A 20,651-nucleotide genomic window follows, 5' to 3' on the forward strand; every position below is an offset into this window, starting at 1 on the left:
GTAAATAATCAGAGATTTGGTATTAAGTGGAATTTCAGGTGTTTGCTTTTTTATGAACCCAGTTGGTGAACACCTTGTGTTATCTTAGACAGAAAATTGTTTTGGTAGCTCTTGATACTGATTCATTTTGATGGTTAAAGTGGGGAAAGCAGTATGAATCATTTTGTTCCTTCTCAAGAGTTTGACAGTTTGTATACAGGCAAAACTGACCATTTTCTTGTATTAATCATTGTAATTTTCCTCTTTCTCCAGAAACCAGAAAAATCTTTTGGCCTCTGGTGTATGTTGCCTATAATGTGGGGCTGGGTAAACCTCAGTGCTTGTCATTACCTTTGGAAATTGTGTTTACTTTGATTGAAAGGAGCAGGGAATAACTCCTGTGCTGACATGACAATCTCATTCTTTTCCAGAACACTGTATTCGTAGGATTGGTTCATTCCTCCCTTCTTGGCCAGGCTGCGATTTGAAGCATGAGTACACAAACCACACATGTCATTGGAACCAGGCCTGGTCCCTTCTCTCTGGGTCCTATGTTAGATGCTGTACATGTCATGGACTTGAAAGGGATTTTTTTTTTTTTTTTTACGGTATGCGGGCCTCTCCCTGTTGTGGCCTCTCCTGTTGCGGAGCACAGGCTCCGGACGCGCAGGCTCAGCGGCCATGGCTCACAGGCCCAGCCACTCCGCGGCATGTGGGATCTTCCCAGACCGGGGCACGAACTTGCATCTCCTGCATCAGCAGGCTGACTCTCAACCACTGCGCCACCAGAGAAGCCCAAAGGGATTATTTTCTTGCCAGTTAAAAAATGGCAGGAACAATGTGGAAATCCTGTATCCAGAGCTTGTTAGAAATCTGTATGTACCTAGAAGTCAGACTCCTGCAGTCTGTTTCCTCACAGCCTCAATCTTGCCTTCAGCAGCAGGTCAGAAAAGATGGGTGTGTTAACGGTTTTGCTTTTCTTCGTTGCAGGGATACTACCGAGCTGGTTATTCCTTGCTGCAGTTGCTCCAGCCTTATGAAGCTGCTCACATGTTTTTCAAGGGTCTGCGACTCGTGCAAAGCAGCCAGGACCAGACCCAGGTTGCTGATTTCTTGGTGGGAGTCTTCACCACGATGGGCAGTAAGTCAGGACTGGGGTGGGTCCCCGCCCTCTTTCTTTCTTTTAAAGTGCTTGTGATTTCTTTGAAAGCTTCCTGGGGACTCAGGTTTCTGGGGAGATAATTACAGGGTGTTTTTCTTTGTGGCTTATTTATGTAGCTTGAATGAAACTGGTTTTTACACTAGAAAGCACATGGGAAGCTTTGTTGTATGGGGCCTTTGTGAAAACAACTGGGTCTTTTTGCACAAATCACTTAAAGCTGTCCCAATTTTCCAGTTTTGTTTCAAACTTCTTAAGTTTTCTGTGTTGCTAACCATAGGGATTTCCCTGCTTATACTACGTGTTTTACGTGATTTTTGCATGTATCTCTCCAGTGTGTCGAGAAAATGTTCCTGTTTGCTATGAAAACAATCTGAAAAGGCTGAGGGAGGGGCCTGTGGAAGCTGACAGTCTACGAGGGACACACCAGGTTGGGCGGGGGGTGGCGGTTTGCATCACTTATTGGGTTATTAGTCTGAAGACCTGGCCTGTGAGATGGCTTTGTCAGTGGCCTGGAATTGGCAAAAACAGACAATTCTGAAACACAATGTAATATGCTCCCTGCCAGGGACAAAGGAGCTCTTTCCCTGGTTATCACAGCGCAGTCTAAAGTTCTGCCAATGGTCAGGCTGTTGTTCTCAAATACTGTGTTTGGTCAAATTTAAGATTGCACTAATTTAAGATGCGCCACTCATTTATGTTCTGCCATTGAGACAGCATTGATAGCAGCACCTGCCCTGATTCTAGAGACGGTAGAATGTGAACAATGACACATGTTAGAATTGCTGGGAAATGCTCTCAGCTTCAGAAATGGGGAAATGACTGCCGACGATAGATTCAACTGATATAGATCCAGCTCTTCCCATTGCAATTGTGGGAAAGCAACTTTTGTGCTCTGTGGATGGGATCCTACAGATTTTTGGGAAGTTCGGCACAGAGAAGGGGAGAGAGCAGTGTCAGGCAGTGGGTGGGAAGGGGTTAGAGGTGGGCTCAGCTGTGTCTCCCGGCAGAGAAATAGGTGTCCAGACAGGTGCTAACGGGTCGCAGCTTTCCCGTCAGCCTTTTGCCGATAGTGACTAAAGCCTGCTTCCCTTTCCTCTGAACCTGATGGCTTGACCCACTCCCTACACTTCCTCTGTGTCTTTTAAAAGCCACTGTTCTGTCAGAAGCCAGGCCAGAATTATGGGAATTCCAGACAACTGTCTCTTGGTGACTGCCCCTCTAAGAAATCTGGATCCTGAGGGGGGCAATTAACAGGATTTCTTAGGGTAATGCATCTCAGACTTTTCTACCAAAGTATACCTGTTTGGAGGATGAATGTTATGCCCATGGCCCAATTTCTAAATTTTGAAAAATGTATTTATGAAAATTGTGTATCCTTTTTATACAATATATGTTTGTTTTGCTATTTACTCATTTTTGGAAATTGCTAATCCTAGAAGAGGTGCCATGTTATTCTGGCCTGTGAACTGTCGCCTTGGATGTTCTCATCCACGAGTTTGCAGGGTCATGAAATGCAAAAGGCCACTAGCTTGAAAGAGTGCAAATTGACTCAAAGAGCTGCTTGACCTGGGTTCCCGTCTTGGTTTTGTCATGAACTACCGGCACAATAAGCCACGAAGCTTGATCTCATTTCTCATAGTTTCTCACTGTTGGATGAAAATGACATTTGTCACCTTTCTTTCTTTCTTTTTCTTTCTTTCTTTCTTTCTTTCTTTCTTTCTTTCTTTTTTTGCGGTACGCGGGCCTCTCCCTGTTGTGGCCTCTCCCGTTGAGGAGCACAGGCTCCGGATGCGCAGGCTCAGCGGCCATGGCTTACGGGCCCAGCCGCTCTGTGGCATGTGGGATCCTCCCGGGCGGACTCTCAACCACTGCGCCACTAGGGAAGCCCTAAAGTTTTAAAAAGTTTTATACAGTTTTTAAAGGTTACTTTCCATTTACAGTTATTATAAAATATTGGCTATGCTCCCTATGTTGTACAATACTTCCTTGAGTCTATCTGATACCCAATAGTTTGTACCTCCCACTCCCCCACCCCTATATGGCCCCTCCTTTTTTTTTTCTTTTTTTGGCTGTACTACGCGGCTTGCAGGATCTTAGTTCCCTGACCAGGGATCGAACCCTTGCCCCGTGCAGTGAAAGCATGGAGTCCTAACCCCTGGACCACCAGGGAATTCCCAGTTCTCTTTTCTTTTTGATATCTTAAATTTATCATTTGTCTATGTGTGGTTTTAATTGGAGGACCTTTTCCTAGATGTTCTAGACTTTCCCTAAGTTAAAATTTTTAAATTCTGGAACTTTCTTTCAGGTGACCCTATTGTTTTGCAAAGTTTCTTGCCCTGCTTTGATTATATTTTCACTACTGGATTCTCAACTGAAGTGTGGCAATCTGTAATGGAAAAGTTGGCAAAGAAAGGATTATGGCATGTAAGTGAAAGGAGATGGCTCTCGTGGGGAAAGTACTTTCTTGCTTAAATGATTTCTTTCTGCTGGCACTGGGGGATTATAATTTAGTACTTGCTTATCTTGATGCCAAAGTAACTTTTAAACTTTAACCTCATTAAAGATGAAAAGTCACCGAGATATATTAGTTCGCCAGTTTCCATTTTTTAAGCTAGGAAAACAGTTTGTGGCAACCTCACTCTTTGTTGTGTCTCCACTGTCATCAAAGAAGTGTAAAGTCCAGATGCTAATGGTGATGTGGAATGAGGGAAATAAACAATTGCCTATTCATGTTCATAATCCTCTTTATGCGGCATTTGCTAGCCAGGGCCTGATAACGTGCCTGTGCTTCTCAGAGGGTTGCTGTATGATTTCAAGGGACTGTTACCCTCAGGTAGCAGCAAGGCTGTAGGACCTGAATCCAGAGCCAGGAATCCATAGGATGGAGGAGCCCAGTGGACTGTGGAAACTGGGCTTCAGTGCCACACAGGTGCCTCCCTGAATCCAAATCCTCCCCAGTCTAGTCTGGGCTAATTCCTTCCTCTCTGAGCCTCATTTCCTCATTTGGAAGTTGCAGGATATAAACCTATTCCCTCCCGGTTGAGGTGAGGATTAGAAATAATGGACCAAAAGCACCTGATAATAATGTTCATTGAGGGTTTACAGTGTGCCAGACACTGAGCCAAAGGGGTTTAATAACACCTGGCGCCTGTATGCTCAGTGCCCAATGAGTAGTAGCTGTCATTGACGGCAGCCTATAAGCGCCCTTGAGAATGGGCTGGCCCAGGCTGGGAGTTTGGTTAGAAAGGGCCTGCAGGCTTTTTAAAGCCAGGTAGTCCAGAAAAGTCACCAAAAGCAAGGGCAGCCTGTAAGGACTCTGGACCCAGGAAGGCTGGATGACTGTAGGATACAGGATTCTTCGGTTTTTGAGAAGGTCACAGGTGCTATTGGGAATCTAATGAAATCGATGGGACTCTCTTTGCACACACACATACACACAATTACGAGTGTAGCTTCAGGGAGTTCATGGGAACCCCCTAAAGTCTGGCCACGGGCTCCCAGAAGCACATCCCCATATCACAGTCTCGAGAACGTGGCAGTGAGGAGGCAGAAAGCAGGCTGCACTCTTGGGGAACCAGGAATCAGAAATCCGGGGCCCTGTTAACAAGAAATCTGGGATCTTCTCTTTTCCGATAAGATGGGTAAACTAAGAGATCTTTCTAGCTTTATTTTAAAAAGTGCTAAAATTCTGTGATTCCAAGTGTTAGGGTAGATCTGTGAATGGGAGGCCCTAGGCCTCATTAACAGGAAAGTAGTTCCTTTTACAGCCTCCAGGAAAGAATGTTTTACGTCCCCTCTTCCCCACGTGGGATGAACGTGAATAGAGCTCCGTAGTCTATGTGGGGAGGGAGGGAGTGGGAGCCCAGTAGCTCCTGATGGGCTATCACCCAGCCAGCCATGGAGGCCCAGGAATCCAGCCCAAGTGGTGGTCCCATATCCTACCAGCAGTGGAGCCTAGGCCGTTTTCAAACACTGCAGACGGAGGCACCTTATAAAAGCCAGGCCAGCCATCAGGGTTGTCAGAGCCCTGAACCTGTCATCTGGGAGAGTCTGGGCAGTGGGATCTGTTTAGGGTGAGCAGTTAAGAGTGGGCATCAAACTGAAAGAAGCTGGAAGCAAGATGTAGCCATAGACTGAGTTCCTGTGGTGCCACGCCCACCGGCAAGAACATATGTCAGGGATGTGGATTCTGAGACTGGGTCTCCAGTCATGGCCATGCCAAGCCTAGAACTCCTGGACCAGCTGGCGTACCTGGATGATCCCAGTAGGGGCCTCTCAGGATTTGCTCTCTGTGTGACCTAGGGAAAGTTGCTTAACTTCTCTGGGATTCAGTTGAGGGTCAGTGTTTTAACAACGGACTTTCTGAGAAAAAAAAAAAAAAAAAAAGTCCTGATCTGTGGCATTTGCCACTTCCTGTAGTGTAAATTCTCTCAATTTCAGCGGCCAGTTTCAAGCTGCTAAGTCGACTGGAGGACTCAGATTTGGGAAGAGATGTGCACAGTGAGCTCTCACTGACAGGAGCTGCCCCAGCACACCACTCGATAGGGTCTCATGGACCCCAAATAGCAGTAATGTGCTAAAGAATTAATCGGGATGGCCTATTTCAAAAGGATTTGATTCTTCTACTTGCTAAGCTTTAAGAACTTTGCAGGAAATTACTTCTTTACCTCCCTGCTCCTGTACTGTCCCAATGCTGCCTGCCATCGGCTGCTCCTGTCCTCAGCAGGCTTTGAGGAAAGGTGGAGAGAGCTTAGCTCTCGGCACCAACAGGAAGTTTGCCAGACAGAGACACTTTGGTTATCATGGCTCAGGCTGAAGAGCTTGGCAGGTGACTTAAAAAAAGAGACAGGGCTAGAGGGTGGCTTGTTCTGTTGTTTTGTTTCTGTGTTTTAAAGCTTAAGATTAATTTTGTTCTAATAACCCATGTGGAGACCATTATTGTTCCAGCTTTTTCTGTTTCTCCCCTTTCATCAGTCATTTCTACTTCTGTCAGAGAGAAAAGACCGGCTACCGAGAAATCTCCACGTCCCAAATTTATCACTGAAAAGTCTCTTTGAGGTAAGGTGGCTTCTTGACACATACGGTTTCAAGTCAGGCCACTTCCGGCCTCTGGTGTTTGGGACCTTCCCCTTCAGCCATCTCACTGCACATTTGTTATTTATAGTAATCTTAGGCTGGTGCCACAGCTAATCAGGGTTTTACTGATTCTAAACTTCATGGGTGGGGGGTGGGAGAAGGGGGAATTGGATGAAGGCGGTCAAAAGGTAACCACTTCAGTTATATGATAAATAAGTCCTAGGGATGTCATGTACAACATGATGAATATAAGGAACACGGCTGTATGTTCTATATGAAAGTTGTTGAGAGAGCAAATCCTGAGCGCTCTCATCACAAAAAGAATTTTTCTTTTTTTAATTTAATGTTGTATCTATATGAGATGATGGATGTTCACTAAACTTGTGGTCATCATTTCACGATGTAGGTAAGCCAAATCATTCTGCTATATACCTTAAATATATACAGTGCTGTATGTCAAACTATATCTCAATAAAACTGGAAGAAAAAGAACCCCAAACTTTATGGGGAAGGAGTTTGAAGTTTCATATTGATATGGCAACTGCCATAATTCTTCCTGTGTTTTTTTTTTTCCAGAAATATGTCTTCATCGGACTTTATGAGAAAATGGAACAGGTGCCCAGGCTAGTCCAGTGGCTCATCTCCATGGGTGCAAGCATCGAGACCATAGGACCGTACCCTCTGCATGCCCTCATGCACCTCTGCATCCAGGCCAGTGAGTTCTCTCCTGATGGAACGCCCTCCACGCTGCCCTCCAGCTCGGACCTCAGGGACTGTGCTTAGCTCAAGTGAAACCAGAATGTGGAATATTCAGATGATTTGAATAGTTCGTGACTTGATCATTCAGATAAATGAAGGCAGCAGGGAAACAGCATCATTTTTCCTTCTCCTGGGACCTCATAGCTAGAGGCCCACACTGAAAGGATTCTGTGTTCTCAGACAGATCCTGGCAGCAGAGTGGAGCCCTGGGATTCAAGGACAGGCCTTGGGACAGACAGCCTTTGCTGGACAGAGCTCTCAGGGAAGCTGTGGAGGGAGTTTCCTCCCGGTGGCAAAGGCAGCCATGGTCTTTTCCCGAGTTCATTTTCTCTCGACTAGAGGACCAACTACTGTGGGGAGTGGGAGGGGGGAAACCCCAAGGGAAACACTGGCTATTGCTGATACAGTTTGCTTGTGGTTCTTTGAAAGGAATCCTATTTTCATATATGTATATACAATTTTTCTTTTTTTAGTCTTCACCACCTGGCTATAGGATTTGAATTTTAAAATATTTTTATCATTAAAACACACACACATACAATATCCACATTTACACTTTAGATAGAAGTCTGTTTTTCTTTTCTAAGCATATGTAGCTTCACTGTTGGACACTGACCCACACTATCTTAGAGCCAGAAGGAGCCAAGAGAACTTGTCTATACTGTCTTCCTCTTTTAGGCTGTAGCATCTCCTCAAGATGGGAGTGGGGGTGGCCAGTGGCTTGAAGACCTGAGCCCCCATCTTTACTTCAGCCAGATTTGCCCTGTTGTACATTTCATCTATTGGAGAATCCATAAAAGGTTTCACTCTTATACAGTGGATAAAACATTTAAAAGTATGAAGTCTGATGAAAAGCAATCTGATCCAATCCTCCCAGTTTCAAATTAGGTGTGCCTCTGGGTATGAAATTCACAATTCCTCTCTGTGTCTATTTTTTAAGTTTGCTCCTGCGGTTAGAGGCAGGATGAGGTGGATGAGATCAGGACTTCACGTTTATCCCCGATTCGTCTCTCAGAGGAAAACTGACATGGTGACAAATGGTGTCCACAGAGTTGGCAGAATTATGTGGCTTTCCAGGTCTTACAAGGAAGGAGTCTGGGGAAAGGGTTTGAAATCTCTGTCCTGTTGATAGTCATGGAGTGGGGTAATGATGGTTGCCCTGCCCAGGTCCTCTTTCTGACCAGTGCCCCCAGCCCCACCTGCTGCATCACAGCTGCCTCCTTGGCCAGGGAGCTGCCCTTTGCCAATAGGCACCATCTCCCTCTCTGGAGGCGGTTCTGTAGCTCTGGATTGATTGACACCGGGGTACAAAAGGTGTGCCCTTGCCTCAAGGCGGGTCAGCACTGTAGTGCAGTTCCTGCTCCACAGCTCCCTGTGGGATCAGCCTGAAGCCGACTCAGCTGAGGCCACATCTCTGCTTGCCTTCATCCCCTTGCCCTGCCCTGCTTCCCTCCCCGTCTTTCTCCCTCTGTCAATAAGTCACACGTACAAGAATCCCTGTCTCAGGCTCTGCTTCTAGGGAATCTGACTTAAGTTTCCTATGAATAACTTTATATGACTCATCCTTTCAATGCACAGACTCTGTGTCTCCACACCTGTTTGTGGCAAGTGACAATGTGTGTTGGATGCCCCTTGGGTTCCCTCGGTGTGGTGCACAGTGATTTGCTTTGCAGCTCTTCTGTGTGTTGAAAATAACATCAGTAACTCATTCCTTCAGGGGAAAACCATCTTTTCAAGTGGTTAATGGACTACAAGCCCGAGTGGAAAGGTCACATCAACCAGAAGGACGAGGATGGCCGTACTGTCCTGCACGTGGTTGCCGCCCACTCCCCAGGGTACCTCACCAAGCGTAAGTGGCAGCACCACTCAGAGCTGTGCTGTGGGTGGAGTGACTTCAGGTGCTCGGGAACCCACACAACTGACTGCTTTACCCGTGCCATCTGTGACAGGCTTTAATAGTCAAAAATACCAAATTATGCATTCCTTTTTTGAGGGGATCATATTTTCAGTTTGCTTTTCAGAAAGAAGTTTACTCTAATATATTTTATCCTTGAAAGTCTTATCCAGTGATACTCTTCTTGAGCAAAAGTACTTACGTAGCTTTAAATTTTAAAAAACTTTCTGTGGTTTAAGACTCTAAGCATTAATTTTTTTCTGGATTTAATTATTACAAAATTATTATTACTACAGAGATCACCAAAGCAACATAAATACATTAAATTTTCTGTAAGTAATTGTTAAAAAAATAATTTGGGAGGTAGGTGAGAGAAGGATGTGTCATGGTGCCTTTTAAAAGGGGCTTGGCAGCTACGTAATTTTCCCTTAGGTTGATACTCTGGAGGTCAGGAGCTTTCACCTCCTTTGGGGCAATACTTTGGTAATTGCATGAGTTCTCTATACTATGTAACCAATCACCGTAAACTTAGTGGCTTATTATGATACTCTAACTCTGTGGGTTAGTAGTCTGACATGATCTGACTGAGTTTTCTGCTCAGTGTCTCTTGAGACTGTAATCAAGGTACTGGCTGAGGCTGCATTCTCATCTGGAGTTCCAGGCCTTCCTTCAAGCTCACATGATTGTGGCAGAATCCGGTTCCTTGTAGTTGTAGGACAGAGGTCCTGTTTTCTTGCTGGCTGTCAGCTTCTACAGATCGCACACATTCTTCGTCCTATGGCCTCCTCTGTCTTCAAAGCCAGCAGGGGAAAACTTCTTGTGCATCAGATTCCTCATACTTTGAATCTCTGCCCTCTTCTGTCTCTGACCTCTAAACCTTTGACCTTTAGGGCTCACGTGATCAGGCCAGGATAATCTCCCTATCTTAAGGTCAACTGCTTTGGGACCTTAAATACATTTGCAAAGTCTCATCATAGCAGAGTTTAGATTAGTATTAAATGGGTAACTGGGAGAAGGTGTGTGTACACCAGGGGTTGGGAATCTCAGGGTCTGTCTGAGAATTCTGCCTATCACAGTGAGGTACTTGATGGGTAAGAAGTATGACTTTTAAATTTTGTCTTATTTTTGTAAAATGGGAGAAAAGCAGTTGTGACTGGGGAGATGGGGAAGGAGAGCATCACCAGCAGGACGATACCTGGAGTGGAGGTGCTTTGTTAAGGTGGTGAATTTTAGGAAAGCACGGGTATGGAAGCTGGGAATTGGGCATTGATTCCTTTAACCCTCTGTGCTCACATAAGTCTTGGTACCTCCAGGGATACACCTGTTACATTCTGAAATCTGTTGCACCTGTGATCACAGAGACACCTTGATGCTTGGCAAATAGATACGTCAAAGCAGCAAATGGAGCTGGCAGCCAGAGGTGGAGGTGCAAGGGTTGAAACAGTGACAAGAAGACTGATGCAAAAGCAATTGCCACTTTCTTCTCTTGTCTCCAGACAGGCTTTTTTTCTGGGAGTATATTCTGTTTCCTCTCTAGGGAATAAAGAAATCTGAAGTCACAGCTTGCTGTCATCCTTACAGCTGTAACTGTTGCCTAGTAACCAGATTCCCCCTCTCCTTGCTTGTTGCCAAGGAGAAGGGAGAAAGGTAGAGAGAAGCGCACTTCTGAACCTCTTAAAAGCTATTGTCCTTCCCACTCCACATAGGACTCCTTGCTCTGGGGACGTGGCTGAATTGCCCAAGGCCGTCAGTTTGTATAAGCAGAGAGGGACACTGGTCCCCTTGCCCCAGGCTGCTCAGGCCGGGAACTGGGAGGAAGTGCACTCATGGGGACGTCTCCTTATGGAAGAAGCCATGACAAACCCCACCCCGCTTCTCACTTTGGCCTGCTTTAGGACAAACAGACGATGTGCAGATGCTCCTGAGCTTTGGGGCAGACCCCACTCTGCTGGATCGACAGTCCCAGTCTGCCGTGGATGTCCTGAAGAGGAGCAAGAACTTCAGAGCCATTGAGAAAATCAACAGTCACTTGGCAAAGCTGGCAGCGTGTTCTAAGGACCTCTCAGGTACAGTTTCCAGGGAATTAACTTTTTAGAGGGGGCAAAACTGGTTCTGTGCCATTAGGTATAAATCAGTTTATCTTTTCTTGGTACATGAAGATGGAAGTGAGCACCACCACCCCCAATCTTTGGAAACCTTGTTTGCTTTTTGTGAAAGATAGAATGAGACAACTTTTACTGTGGGAGTGTCTACCACTTTCTGGAAACTTGGCAAGTCTACCTTTGGGCAGTAAGGGTGATTTTTTTTTTTCCCATGCATGCACACAGTAAGAAAGAAAAAATTCAGACAGAACATGAGATAACAAAAATCAAGCCCACTTTTCAGAAACAACCATAGCTAACAATTAAAACCATACTTTTAGGGCTTCCCTGGTGGCACAGTGGTTGAGGGTCCGCCTGCCGATGCAGGGGACACGGGTTCGTGCCCCGGTCCGGGAGGATCCCACACGCCACGGAGCGGCTGGGCCCATGAGCCATGGACACTGGGCCTGCGCGTCCGGAGCCTGTGCTCCGCAACGGGAGAGGCCACAACAGTGAGAGGCCCGCGTACCGCAAAAACAAAAAACTATACTTATAGCTCTGTTTTGTTTTTTTTTTTGCGGTACACGGGCCTCTCACTGTTGGGGCCTCTCCCGTTGCGGAATACAGGCTCAGGACGCGTAGGCTCAGCGGCCATGGCTCACGGGCCTAGCCGCTCCACGGCATGTGGGATCTTCCCGGACCGGGGAACGAACCCGTGTCCCCTGCATCGGCAGGCGGACTCCCAACCATTGCGCCACCAGGGAAGCCCTATAGCTCTATTTTTTGATCTGTCAGTTTGGGATGGCATATATGGACTAACTGCTGTATAAGGTAAAGTGCAACAAGTCAGCCCTCGTTGTTGAATTTTGTCTAGTAAAGTTATTTCTGTCATTTACATCCTATTCCTTAACTCTGGGTTTTCTGTGTTTCATCTATAGATTGATTCTGAACATTGAAAACCATTAAATCACATTTACATGGTAGTATGATTTCTACAAATAGTAGCATAGTTGGACTCATAAAAAAGAATCACCAAATGCCCCGAAAACTTTGCTCTTTAAATGTGATACTCTTTGAGCATCCTGGCTTGATGAACCATATACATACACATTATTGTATATGTGTATATATGTATGTACACACATATATTTTTAGACTTTATTTAGACTTTAACTTAGACGGTAGCCCCAGCACATATATATTATGCTTCTTTTAGTTCTTGCGCTCATATGTGGCTCTTGTGGCTCACACTGTCTGTCTAGATTTTTCTCTTACTCTGCTAGGTACCAACTCCAGTAAGTTTTTCATGGAGGAGATATGCATAGTAGACTTATGGTGTTTTTGAAAATGTCTTTATCCTTAGATTGAGAATTGGTCTGCAGATAGGCATTGTATTTTATCGATCCTCAGTTGCACTTTCCCCCCACATTGTGCCATCTTTGAAACTGGAATGTGTTTCACAATCAGTGACATGACACAGTTTAATGGCAGCGTTTTCTGGTGTGTCTGACAATCTGGGGTCTCTTAGACTTATGAAATACTCTGTAAAACCTCTTTCCTTACAACTTTGTATTCTAGGCTCCGTTACTGATTAGATGTCAGTTTCATTCATTTTCCCTTTTAGAATTTTCTGTCCTTAGAGTTGTGGAATTTCCCTGGGATGTGTCTAGATGTGGGTCCTTATTCATTCTTCTTGTCTGGTACCTGCTGGCCTCTTTCAATCTAACTTTTTTTTAGCTCAGAGAAACTATTTTCTATAATTTCATTCACTTCCAGCATCTCTTTGTCACCACTTTCACGTGGATGAGCTTCCTGAATTTATAACATCTCTCTACTTTCCCTAACATTTTCTTTCGAGATCTTTAACTAGGACTTTAGCTTTTCCTTTTATAATTCAGCTTGCCTATTGCATTTTTTAATTTGGAAACTCAGTTTTCATTTCTAAGAACTCTTTCTGGTTCTCTGATTGTTTCCTACCTGTGACAACTTGTGCTTGATTGACATTTGCCACTTCTTCTTGAATGGCCTTTAAGAATGATGAGAATGGGCTTCCCTGGTGGCGCGGTGGTTGAGAGTCCGCCTGCCGATGCAGGGAACACGGGTTCGTGCCCCAGTCCAGGAGGATCCCACATGCCGCGGAGCGGCTGGGCCTGTGAGCCATGGCCGCTGAGCCTGCGCGTCCGGAGCCTGTGCTCCGCAACGGGAGAGGCCACAACAGTGAGAGGACCGCGTACCGCAAAAAAAAAAAAAAAAAAAAAGAATGGTGACAATTTTTTTAAAGACCATTGTCCTCTCTTCTGTGAGTTATTTATGTTTTTGGGGGGCTTAGTTGATCCCTCTTCTTGCTTCTCTTTTGTGCTATTGCTTTTCCTATTTTATCTTCTGATCTTTGGATGGTTTGTATTTATGAATGAACAACTAGACTTATTAATACTTAATAGATGGTTAGTGTGCATTTATTGAAGTTATTTGGATGTGTTTCTCCAGAAACACTCCCCCACTGGAATGGGTGAGTAGGCGGCAGGTTGTAGGCAGCACATGGGGTGTGTGTGGTGGGGAGAGTGGGAGGCACCCTTCCAGGCTGGGGATCGTGGCAATTTTCAGGATCAGGAAAGTTTTATGTGAGGGAGATTGAAGCTGCTTTTCCTTTAACACTGCCCCGTTTCCCCATCTATGTTTTAATTTTTATTCATTTATTTAAAATATCTCCTGTTGTTTCTGTGAGAACATGGGAATAAATGTATTCGCAGAGTCCTGTTTTTCTGGGATGTTCTTTTAAAGCTGTGATATGTCATGTTTAGTGTTTTTTTTTTTTTGCGGTACGCGGGCCTCTCACTGTTGTGGCCTCTCCTGATGCGGAGCACAGGCTCTGGACGCGCAGGCTCAGCGGCCATGGCTCACGGGCCCAGCCGCTCCGCGGCATGTGGGATCCTCCTGGACCGGGGCACGAACCCGTGTCCCCTGCATAGGCAGGCGGACTCTCAACCACTGCGCCACCAGGGAAGCCCCATGTTTAGTTTTTAAATGACTTCTGCTTTAAGGAATTGTAATTCTGTGAGGTGGTGTAATTAATAACTTATTGTGAGAGGCCTCCTGAGAGCTTATACCTGTAACCTCAGTTTCAGGATGCTTTCTACTGTTTGAGAAATTGAAACTAACCAAACAGATTTCTCTTCCAATGAATTTCAAGGTTTTAAAATAAGCTTTTAGAGAAGGACCACCATTGAATGGTAGAAAATGGCTGATGCGCTTGCAAATTTATTGTTCATTAATTCTAATCTTAATTCTTAGAATGCTGTAGACTTTAGCATGTCATGCACTTTTGTTTTTGTTTTTAAAGTTTTGATTTTTTTCAGTTTCCTGGTATAATAGAATCTTAAATATCTGCTGATTCTGCCTTTCTCACTAGCTGCTGGGGGAAGCCAGACCCCACGGGGAGTGGGCAGGGTGGGGGTGTGAACCTGAGTGGTCAGGGTTACCTGTCTTTCCCGGCCTCTCACAGCCACCACTAGATGGCAGCATGTCCACCTTCTCCAGCAGCTGATGCTCGACTGTCCTCAAGACCAACAAGATTGGAGTCTTTGTTTTTCTCGTTGTTTGTGATTTTCTCTGATTCACTGGTGCGTGGCCTTTCAGAGTAAGAACGAATCCAAGCCTCTGAAGCCTTTCTCTCTGGTCCTGCCCTGGGCGCCAGCTGCTTTCTGCTCTGTTAAGGGGCCTCTAGCTCTGCACTAAGAGGACGCGAACCTTCTGTGTGTGTCTGTTTCCCATATAAATGGAGCCTGTGACTCAGAGGCCATGGTGTGTCATCCTCAAATCCCTCAGCACCACACAATGCCCTGTTTTCAGTAAATGCAGATGGGCGGTATTGATGATACTTCTTCCTCATTATAAAGCAATAGATTATTTTTTTAAAAAGAAAATTTACAAAATGTAGGAAAGGAAAACAAGAAAATATTAATTCTGCATAAGCCCACCTGCCTGAAAAAATTAGTATAGTTGTGATTTAGTCATTTACTCTTATTCCATGCATTTATAGTTACACATTTTTATTTTCTTTTATAAAAATGAGATGGTTACATAAATTTCAATTGATAAAATATATGTAATAAAACTTACCAGTTTCACCTTTTTTAGCTCAAAAGGAAGATTTCATGCAAAAACAAAATCTCTGAAATGATTTATTTCTATTTTCTAACACTTCTGAGTGCTTGCAGCTTCGGAAGATCTCTTGTAGTTTTAATTTTTAATTTCAAATCTGCTTGTATGTATCTACTAAATATGATCATTGTAGAAAATTTGTAAAAATTTCATTTTATATAAAAACAAAAATTTATTGTAATTACACCTTGGCATATTTTTATCCAGTCTTTTGGTTGCTGTTCAGTACTTACGTAGTCATCTTTTTTAAAAACCTGTGATTATCATGTATAAGCAATTTTATATCCTGATGTTTCTTTTCTCTCTTATTAAGCTTATAGAAAATTTAGAAAAAAAAGAAAAAAAACAGACAAGTTCAGAGTAATAAACAAATCACCCGGTACCTACCCAGAGATGCTGACTCAGGGCTACCATTGTCAGTGTTTCACACCTTTCCTTCTATGCTTTTTTATGTTGTTGATATATCACTCTCTGGTTTCTTCTCTGATTTCAGGAAACTCCTCTGATCTGACCGCCTTCTTAATTATTCTGAACCACACAACCATGCCTTTAGTATACAACTGCATCTAATTGTGTCTTTTGTCAAGCTTGGTATATTTCTGTTCAGTTTCAAGTGACTTTTGTACTAAACTAACTGCCCTGGTGGAGGAATGATGCCCTGAGGCATGAGGCAGGGGGACAAGTGGCAGGTTTGCATCTGCCTGGTGGTGAAGGAAGTTCCTCCTTTACCAAGCGTCCTCTTTTCCTGATTCGTGAGTTTTCACTGTTTTCTGTGTCTTCATAGGCATTCTAGGATGAAGGTGGGATGCCGAACCCAGGGGTGCTAGTCGATCATTGTTACACCACACAGTTCATGTTCTTTGCCTCAGAATAGGCAGCTCACTGAGGTGATAGTCTTCTTTTGCCAAGGTTTTCCATTTCCTTTTCTCTGGAGGTTAGTGCTAGGGTTAATGTTAGTTCTTGCTTCCATCTGGCACCGGAAGGTCTCTTGATTAGAGGGCAGTGGGCGTTTGCCCCAGAAGTTGGGGTGTGTGTGTGTGGGAGTGTGTTTCTGGTGCTCTGATCTGTTGAAAGGTGATCCAGGTGTGTATCGGAAAGCAAGCAGCTGACATCGGAACTCTGCTTGGGTCCCCTGGGTCCTTTCCCATTGTTGTGTGCTCCCTGGTGTGCCTTCACTTTGCAAAGCCAGCACCTAAGGCTCGTTCTCAAGGAGAACAGCCTATGGGTTTATGGCGCCTGTTTTGCTCAGGCTCCTTCAAACCAGAAGTGCCTGGGAATTTACATCCTCCCAAGGCAGGCTGTGGCCAGTGGCAGAAAGAGGTGAGAATCTGAAAGCCCGGTTCTCTTGCCTTGGATGGCACAGCTCTGAGGTGTGACTCACTCCAGATCCCCCCAGGGGTCAGGCAAGGCACACCCCCACCCCCACCCCGTGGGACTCAGCCTGAGCTCACACCCTGCCTGGTTCCTCCCCGACCCTGACCTGATTCCCCCCACCCTCACTGGTCTCTTCCTTCATAAACTACTTGCACACAAATCCCTGCCTCAGGGTCTGCTGTGGGAGACGTGGCTGATAATGGGATGCTTTTATTTTTCCATCCCTAAAGTGTTCCTGTTCTGTTAGAACTTGACATTGAACATGCGTTCACCTGTTCATCACATGATAGCACTTATGCTGTGGGCCAGGCCCATCTCATTGGGTGTGAAAACAGATGTCCAGTTATCTGTTCAGTAGGATTCCATTTTAACCAAGAGAGCTTTCTGAGTGTATAATCTGATACCAAATAAAACATTTGCCCTTTTTCAACCTTTCTTCAGTGGTTGATTTCTAATCATGACTACTTTCTCAGTAAATTGAACCAAGGGGATAATGTTTTCCCTCTTATGGCCAGAGAGGTGGCTCCTTACTCTTGGCTTTTTCCACTTGCCAGTTAGATGCATGGGTGGCTGGCATGTAGATGGATGTTGCTGCTGCAGTAAGCCACCCTCCTGCCATCACTTCCCTGAACTGTTGTATCAGTTATCCATTGCTGCATAACAAACAGCCCTCAAACTTAGTGGCTTAGAGCAACAAGCACTTATTTAGCTCGTGATCCTGCAGCTCAGCCATTGAGGCTGGGCAGTTCTCATAGCCTTAACAGAACTCCTTCAAGTGTCTGCTTCTTGCTGATCTTAGCTGGGCTTTTTCACATCTATGGGGCTCAGTTTGGACAACTGAACTGATTCCTCTTTGTTTTATGATGTTTCCTATCTAGCCTGGACCTGAATAGAACTAAACAAGGCCTCTTGAGGCCCAGGCTCAGAACTGGCACAGAAATCACATCTGCTGCATTCTCCTGGTCACAGCAGGTCATGAAGCCAGGCCAGAGTCAGGGTTGGGGAGGAGAACAGGCAATTCGAAGTCTCCTGGCTCCACAGAGGAGTGGAGAGGTGTGGTCATCCTTGCAATCTACGGGGCTGTGATCTCTGCAGTCACAAGCATCATTCGGGGGTATTTTGCAGGACTGAGCAATGGCGGGGCACCAGCTAGCGAGGGCGACATTTTCCGGAAGGCCTCTGAGCAGCTAGTGACATACATGAATTCAGGAAGCCCCTTGTTGCAGAAAAAATTTCTGAAGCAAGAAGTGGTTCAGAGGTTCTTGCGCCTTCTTTCTTCTCGGCAAGGTAAGGTTTCTCACAACCTTCAGTAGTGTTCAAAGATGCTCTATGCACCTTAAAACTCTTTTCTACTATCTGTTTAAACATTGATTAAAAAATAAATGTCATGATCTACATGTAAAACATTCAAACAACACAGAACATTCTTCAGTGAAAAGTCGATCATCCACCCCTGAACTTCAGTCTCTAAATCTCATCCTCAGAGGCAACCTCTTTATTAGTTTTTCATGCAGCCTCCTGGAATTTGCATATACTATCCTATTTAAAATACCACAGATGTTTCTCTTTTCTGTTGGCTAGCACTCTACACTCCTTGGGTATTTCCAACCTTCCCAAGAAGCTCACACACCAGTGCTGACACTGAGGTTCACCCGTGGTTGAGTAGCATGACCCAAATAACTAAGTACTTGTTTATGGTTTCCCCACGTCTTAAAAATACTGATCCGTAACTTGGGGTGATGATGTCCCTGTGTGTTGGGTTTTGGCTGGGGACAGAAATCACGTGAATCTTTTTCTGGAGTGTGGTGTGTTCTTGTTTTTGAAAGAAATCCCTCCCGACCTGGTCTATGACATTGACCGTGACTGTGCCAACGCCTTCATCAAGTTTCTACTGGAAAAACAGAAATGGCCTGAAGTGCTTCTGCTACTGACCCGCAAAGTGAGCGGGGAGCCACCGTTTGGGGACTGTCTCATCAAAGACTGTGACCTCTCGAACCTCGACCTCTGTGCCATCCTCCCCCACCTCAGCACCTGGGACCAGCGGAGGACCCTGCTCCTGGGCCACCTGATAGACCACGGAGGTGAGTCCCAGATGCTGAGTCAGCACCGGGGGGACATCCCAGGGGAGTCCAGGTGCTGCAGTTCATGGGGCTTTTCGCTTGATTTCAGAGACTCCTTTAAATTCTGCCTCATTCTCTTCCTCCTCCCTATCTTCTCATTGGAAACAGTGATAGGGTTGATGCATTTTTGTGAATTCTTCCCTTTCTCTCTTGTGTAAGAAACCTCAGGCCTGTGGAGGGGGCCTGGGCCCTGGTGTAGCCACAGCGGTCATTTCCTCCCAACCTCCGACTGGACTTTTCCCTGCACTCAGTATGCCGCATGGGTCCTTGTCAAACTCTGTGATATTCTTTTCTGATCCATGGATTGGGATTTGTGATGCTTGTTTTTTTGGGGGGGGGGTTGTTTTCTTTTTTTCTTTTTTTCTTTTTTTTGCGGTACGCGGGCCTCTCACCGTTGTGGCCTCTCCCGTTGCGGAGCACAGGCTCTGGACGTGCAGGCTCAGCGGCCATGGCTCACGGGCCCAGCCGCTCCGCAGCATGTGGGATCTTCCCGGACCAGGGCACGAACCCATGTCCCCTGCATCGGCAGGGGGACTCTCTACCACTGTGCCACCAGGGAAGCCCTGTGATGCTTGTTTTTTAAAGAAACAGCCAAATAATGGGTGGGTGGAAAGATCTGCTGTTTTAATCGGCACAATCAGACTTGGCTGGATGTATGTTTGGAGTGTGCACAAGTCTTGCTGGATCAGGTTTTATTTTAACCTCCTCCTTACGCTCCCCACTACCCCCCCGCCACTTAGGCCACTACTAACTAGCCTTGGGCATGCTATTTATGCCTCGGTCTCCTCATTTATAAAATGGTAATGAAACTAGTCCCCCTTTCTAAGAGCTGTTTTGAATATTCAATGAGTTCATGGATGCAGACTCTTGGCGGAGCGCCCTGGCTGTGTGGTTTTCCGCCTGCCTTGCCGTTTAAGGGGAAATGACCTTCAGAAGGAGTGATGCCACATTGGTCCCAACTCTCAAAGTGACTTACAACGCCTTCAGGCGTTGGCTCTACCCACGGGTTTCAGGAGATAGATGGAAGGCCGCCTGTGGTTTATGTCTTCAAACCCATTCCTTGCGTGGAGTGTTACTACCTTTGCCCAGAAACGATGGCGGTTAGGGAATTCCTGTTTTGTTCCTGATGAAGCAAGCACTTATTGAGGGCCTCCCTGGGGTCAGGTGCCTGGGCCCAAGGATGGACAGTGAACATACGGCTGCCGGTGGGTGGCAATGCAGGAGGGCTGCAGTCCTCAGGGGGTGGAGGTCAGGGAGCTTGCAGCGCAGAGGGGAGGTGTGGACTGAGCTAAAAAGAAGGTAATGTGGCAGTGGGGATGTGTCAGGGAACGTGGCAAATCAGGGCCGATGGGCATTCTCGGGAAGAAGCTTCCTAGAAGCAAAGGATGTGGGAAGCACGCTCACGTCCTGGTCACTGAGTGTATGTCCAGGACTGTGTTGGGCAAACACTGGGAGTTCCGTTGTTCATGCCATCCCTACTCCAGTGCTGATGGTGGTTCCATGGCGGAGTGGGAGGGGGAGATGGAGAGACAGAGGAGGTGAGGCCCAGGGACAGGACACCTGAAGGGGGCAGGCTTTCCCTCCAAGGGCACTGGGAAACCCTTGCCTCCCAGAAAGGGGGAGTGGCAGGAGGCTCTCAGAAGTCAGGTCAGCACCCCCTCTTGATTTGGAATAAAGGGCAGAATCGGTACCGCCCCCTTCAGGTGGGCCCTGCTGACCTTGGCTCAGGGATGCTGCTCACCGGGCCCTTCTCTCTGCCTCCCCCAGCCTCGCCCGAGGGTCTCCAGGGCAGCCAGGAGCAGCCGCTTGCCATGTGCCTGAAGCACGGGGACTTTGAGCTGGCCTTCTTCCTCTTGACCAAGGGTGCGGACCCCCGTAGCATTTCTCTCACGGAAGGCGACACTCCTTTGCATGCCGCGCTCCACATCTTTCTAGATATCAAAGGTAGGCCTTTACTTTGTAAGCAGTCTTTTTCTTGAGGAGGAAGCTGGGTGTTAGAATGGATGCTGTGCTCCTTGGTCTTTCCTACTGGGAAAACTAACCAT

The 20,651-nt window shown here is 46.0% G+C and overlaps 1 protein-coding gene across 1 annotated transcript in view; it reads left to right on the top strand.

The window, feature by feature from the left end:
* The window catches only part of TRANK1 (tetratricopeptide repeat and ankyrin repeat containing 1), a 66,541-nt gene that overhangs the window by 5,699 nt on the left and 40,191 nt on the right, over positions 1 to 20,651 (top strand). Inside the window, 9 exon segments of the mRNA XM_060109685.1 lie at positions 970 to 1,120; positions 3,447 to 3,565; positions 6,116 to 6,199; positions 6,794 to 6,932; positions 8,694 to 8,825; positions 10,766 to 10,936; positions 17,612 to 17,773; positions 18,313 to 18,567; positions 20,374 to 20,550. Coding sequence (XP_059965668.1) covers positions 970 to 1,120; positions 3,447 to 3,565; positions 6,116 to 6,199; positions 6,794 to 6,932; positions 8,694 to 8,825; positions 10,766 to 10,936; positions 17,612 to 17,773; positions 18,313 to 18,567; positions 20,374 to 20,550 — 1,390 coding nt within the window.

Source organism: Mesoplodon densirostris, chromosome 10 (genome assembly GCF_025265405.1).
Source record: "Mesoplodon densirostris isolate mMesDen1 chromosome 10, mMesDen1 primary haplotype, whole genome shotgun sequence".
In the NCBI taxonomy this organism is placed as follows: domain Eukaryota; kingdom Metazoa; phylum Chordata; class Mammalia; order Artiodactyla; family Ziphiidae; genus Mesoplodon; species Mesoplodon densirostris.